The 5,164-nt window shown below is 39.3% G+C and overlaps 1 protein-coding gene across 10 annotated transcripts in view; it reads left to right on the top strand.

The window, feature by feature from the left end:
- The window catches only part of LOC107088586 (teneurin-3), a 471,923-nt gene that overhangs the window by 344,703 nt on the left and 122,056 nt on the right, over positions 1-5,164 (top strand). For 5 of the 10 annotated variants that reach the window (XM_015380861.1, XM_015380858.1, XM_015380864.1 and 2 more), the window contains one exon: positions 3,382-3,390. The exons of the other annotated variants lie outside the window; for them this stretch is intronic. In XM_015380861.1, the coding sequence (XP_015236347.1) occupies positions 3,382-3,390 (9 nt within the window). The remainder of the gene's footprint in view (positions 1-3,381; positions 3,391-5,164) is intronic. 10 annotated transcript variants of the gene reach the window in all.

Genomic DNA, 5,164 nt, shown 5'->3' with positions numbered 1-5,164 from the left:
GCCACTCTAACTATAAGCTTTATCAAAAAGGAAAGTTTTAAGCCTAGCCCTTTTCAACAATCTTCCTTTGGTCCAAAAACTATTGCTTTAGTTTTGTTTTAATTCAGCTGAAGGGTGTTTAGTTTGTCCATTCAATTATTTCTGTTCTGCATTTACTCAGAGCTGCGATGGGCTCTAGTCACCTACAGCTGAGTATCGTCTGGATAGTTATGGTAACTTATGTTGTGTTTATGTTTATAATATGGGAGCATGTAGATATTAGATGTTGAACCTTTTAGGAACCCTGCTGGTGATCTCTGTGGTCTCGGTTGTAAACTTACCTTCATGTAGGTTTTAAACCAGTCAACTGTCTCAGTGAATCTCCCAATAGTTCTTGGATGAATGTTTCTTCACAATTCTCTCACGGCTGTGGTTTAGGCTGTTGCTGGCACCCTTTCCTTCTGACCTTTAGTGCCTTATGTGTCACTGGTTGTCTTTTGGACATCTGTCCAGGCAGGAGTTTTCTCCATTACTCCATTTACTAAAGACCCAGACTGAAAAATTATTTAAAGACTAAGGAAACCTTTGCTGTTGTTTTGTGATAATTAGCTGAAAAGAAAATGAAATGAGTTTCCAATAGGCCCCTTTTTTACTGTATTTGTTTTCTTTGAGAAACAGAAAATGCTATTTTATTCTTCTATAAACGATAATAATTAAATGTCTTTCACACCACGGGCCTGATCTTCACAGATGCCAAATGTGAAGCACTAAATTGTGCTTAAAAGAAATTAAATAAGTAGTTGCAGGTGGATAAAAGATCTTCACTGTTTAAAGCTACGGAATACCTATAATAATTTAGTACAACAGAACTCTGCTTTGTTTGGAGCCTGTAAAAAAACAAAAAAAAGAAAAGATGGAGGTGAAAAGTCACTTAAACCTCTTAAGAATTCCATCATCATTTATATAGAAAGTTATTTTTTTATTCCCTTCCTAAATTGCCCCTGTACAACTTGTGTAATGTTTGACCTAAATTTGACGTTAACATTCAGTTTGGTTTTATTATAAAATGCCATAATATTAAATTCGTAGGGAAATCATATTTAAATGTCAAATCATTCTGGCTAAAACATGAATATAAATGTACTCACTATCAGGCGATATTGTCCCAAAATGTAGAACATGTCTTTTTATTTTATGCAGGCCAGTTAGTTCTACGTCAGCCTGAACACCTAAATTATCATGCCAATCATATATCAACGATCATCTGTCAAATTAATATTTTTGGTCATAACATCTTAATTCATATGTCGCAGCTAATATACGCAACGGTTGAAATGAGAATCCTTTCCTTTCCCAATGAGTTCCGTCCCAGTGTTCACGGGGATGGACGTCTGTGTCTTCGGCAGGTGTAGAGCTTACAGAACTGGCAGCGTTGCGAGGCAAGGGCTCAAACATGTACGGCTGGAAGCCTTCTACACCAAACCAAGCTTCTGCCGCCCTGGCGTCCTCTTCCACAACATCTTCGTCCCCGCTTTCCTCCTCTAAATAAAAAATGGATGACGGAGGAGACTCATCCACGACCTCCGACACTAAACTCTCCTCCTCTTGCATGTTTCCTCTGTCCATAGCGTTCCTTGACAGCGTCGTTTCTAAGTCACCAATTTAGTGCTACTTGGTCCCAATGGAATTTCCCATTGGGACCCTACTAGCAGTAAGTTGCTAACTGGTTAGCAAGATGCCTCCGACAAACCGGCCACAACCAAACTTGCTTGTGAACCTTCCTCCACAACAATCCCGCCCCCTTGATAATCGACCAATCACATTCACTTTGTTCACTCGTGTAAAGTCGGGCACCACTCGGGAGAATTCGGAAATGCAACGGTTGGAACATCCGCTTCCCTACGACTTTAAAGTTCAGTAATAATGTTATGGGTTTTATTTTTATTGCATAACAACTGTCTGCTTCAAGATGTATCTGTGTCCCTGTGCAGACACCTTTTTCTCCACTGATATTATTCTGCTATTGTTATTTCTAACAGTCTTATTATTTTCTAACATTCAAAGACTCTTTAAATCCTCTGCCATTGTACCAAAGCCTCTTTTCTGGTTTAAAATGACAGCAGAAAGTTTTGCGAGTGAGGAAACTATAGATGCAAAAACTGTAAACATGTAATCACTTTCAAGCTTCATACATTTCTTTGTGGGTGCTAAATATTTATATTTCACCACCACCCATAATTTTGCTTTTTTTGTTCTTAAGCATATGACCTGCATATTCACAAAGGCACGTGCAAATGATTTTTTCCTCTGCTGTTCTGCTCATTATAGACATGCAATTTGTTAATCAACAGATTTGTAGATCAGCTGTGCAAACATGCAAGTTTGCATATTTTGCAAACTTGGCGTTGAAGGTCAGGTCCTAAGTGAAGTGAATATTATTTAGGATTGACGTTATGAAATAAGTGACATAAACTGATCATTTTTTGAGCAATTTTCCATTTATTTAGGTGCATCTGCACCTATGAAGAAATGCAACAAAAAAGAATAATAACTACATAAAAAAGGAGAATGTGTTTAAAAGACAGAGAAACAGAGCTACAGCTACAAAGGAGAAGAAGGTGGCGAAGGAGAAGATTGTTAGTCGAGTTAATGTGTAGGTTTATATGAAGTGGTCTATGGCAGGCCGTTTTCACATTTATTATAAGCACTTTTCCTGGAAAAAAAATCCCACCCCTAGACCTAACTACTATTCATTTATTTATTTACAAATATTTCCTAAATTACAGTTTTCGGTTAACATTCCTGATGAAACTGAGCTTTTTAGCTTACAGTGCAGCTGGTTTGGTCAACCAGGGAGGTTAAGAAAAAGTTTTTTTTATTTTTTGTTTGTTTGGATTTTTTGTTTACCTCAAACCATTTTAGCTCTTTTAGAGCTCTCCTCTCTGTTTCTAAGTAGATAGCTTCCATAAGTATAAATCGGATTTCATGGTTGAGTTAATCCAACATGGATAGCTTGTGGTAGGCAAATAAACTTATCTGTATTTTACAATGATGACAAAGAATATTTAAAGGTAAAGTTTAACCCTGATAAGCTGCACAGGATGTTTAAAAAGAAAAAAAGTGTTATTGTGAAACTGAAACACTGAACCAACCCAACCAGTAGGAATGAAGCTCTTAATTCTTAATGAAGAAAGAATTTGAAGGAAGCTGTTTTTATCAGCAAGCTCTACGCTGTTCCCTTAATTTGACCCAGCTTTTCCATCCTTTTTACCCTTTTTCCTTTGGATCCCATTTTCATCTTCCCATTACAGAAATATATTTGGCAGTGCTGCTTTTGTTTCGAATTTACGTTTTTTCCCTAATTTTCCTCCCTCTCTCCCTCTTGCCCTCTCCTATTCTCAGGATACAAAGGTAATTCAAGCTGCAGAGCGAATAAAGGCCTCACTGTCCCTTAATACTTCACTTTCTGTTCACTTTGGCTTCTGGTTCATTCTAATTCTTTTCAGTTTACTTGTTTATTATTTATTTGTTGTTTATGTTTTTTTTTCCTCCACTCTTCATGTTTCAGTCTTCCCTGGTTTTTTTATGTTGATATTCTCTCTCTGGATTTTCCGTTCTGAGTTTCCTGGCTCCATCTTGCCTGTCTTTGTCACTGACTCTCACACCAAATGCGGCTATTGATGGGAATGCACACCTGAACACAGATTAAAGCCAGAGGCAGTGATGCACATGTATCTGTCATGAAGCAGGGCTGTGTGACTCCTGTTTTGTCTTGCTTCAACAAGCCTGATTTCTGTGTTTGGTTAGTCAGCTGATATCCCTACCAGTCCTGACATTCCCTCATCTTTACTTTCCAACCTTGTTCTTTCTGTCCGGCTGGGCTTTGCTTGGGTCTGGTGCTCTTTTTGTGTCTTTTTTTTGTCCTTTATTCGTCTTTCTATCTCCAACCTCACTGTCTATTGTGTGGTAAAGGAATGCCAAACCTACAGTAGGCATCCACTAAAGGCATTGGGGGCATGCAGTCCAAACCACCCAGTTCTTCCAATATGTTGCACCTATTGTGTTTTCACATGGACTTTAGTAAAGGAGGCTTCTCATTGGCTAAGAAACAAGAGCAAACGGATCGCTTTGCTAAAAGAACTGGTGGCAGCTTGTAGTGACACCTCCTCCTCATCCTCGGACGTATTTTTTTTCCTTCTCTCTATGCATTTTTCTCTCCAAACCGTTAAGCTATTAATAGGCCGTTTGGATCCTGCCACAGTGTTTGGTTCATGTGAAACTACAACAAAAGTGCATTTCACCAAAGGCTGACTGTCTTGTCTGTTTGTCAGTCTGTTTCTTATGTGGAGGTTAATGTGCCAGTCTCCATTATTTGTCTGCCAGCCTGTCAGTCTATTTGAAACCATTGATCTCACTGACTGACATTCAGCTAAAGACACACAGGGTTTGAACTAGTATGACATTTAAAGTTAGGTGGTTTTGCACTGAAGCTGTTGACAGCCTAATGTGTTTATGACTTTTAAAAGTAGCATCTGAACAAGCCGCTATGACCAAGTGGAGCGTTCAGCGCTTTAGACGTGGCCAGCGTCTATTCCAGCCCACGTATTGACCTAATCGTCGCCCCCTTCTGCACCCGGCTGAACTTTTCCACATTTTGTCACTTTACAGGTTTCCAGCTTTGGGGTTAAAAAGTTAGACCAACAGAAGAAGGAGATAACTCTGATATTTATGTGTTTTATTTATTTTTTTTTTTAAGTGGTGTGAACAACTAGAATCAACCCTCTGAACTGTAAAACCCCTTAAGAAAGGAATCATAATCCCCACTTCCATTACCCTTATAAAACGGTGCTGTGATTGGTCCGAGCACGGTAACCAAGATAACTGTTGAGTGTAAATGGCACGCACGACTGAACCGGACTGCGCCAGACAAAACTGAACCACTCTAAACTGGTATTAGTTCATCAGTAGGGCTCGGCACGGTTCAGTTCTGGCTCTGTTCTCAGACAACAAAGGAAATCAGTCAGATGGATAACAAATCTAGCCGCGTGAGACCATCCTGATCTCGCGAGCTTTCAAGGTTTCACTCGCAGATCAGTCTGGAGACTCTCCGTTAAAGAAAATTTGGAGCCGTTCACCAAACGAACGTCCAACCAGCGTTGGCTTTGAGGCGGGTTGAGGTGTGACG

The sequence above is a fragment of the Cyprinodon variegatus genome, unplaced genomic scaffold (genome assembly GCF_000732505.1).
Source record: "Cyprinodon variegatus isolate N-32 unplaced genomic scaffold, C_variegatus-1.0 Scaffold223, whole genome shotgun sequence".
Classification (NCBI taxonomy): domain Eukaryota; kingdom Metazoa; phylum Chordata; class Actinopteri; order Cyprinodontiformes; family Cyprinodontidae; genus Cyprinodon; species Cyprinodon variegatus.
Note: the sequence above shows the minus strand (reverse complement) of the source record. Positions and strands in the feature narration are given on the sequence as shown.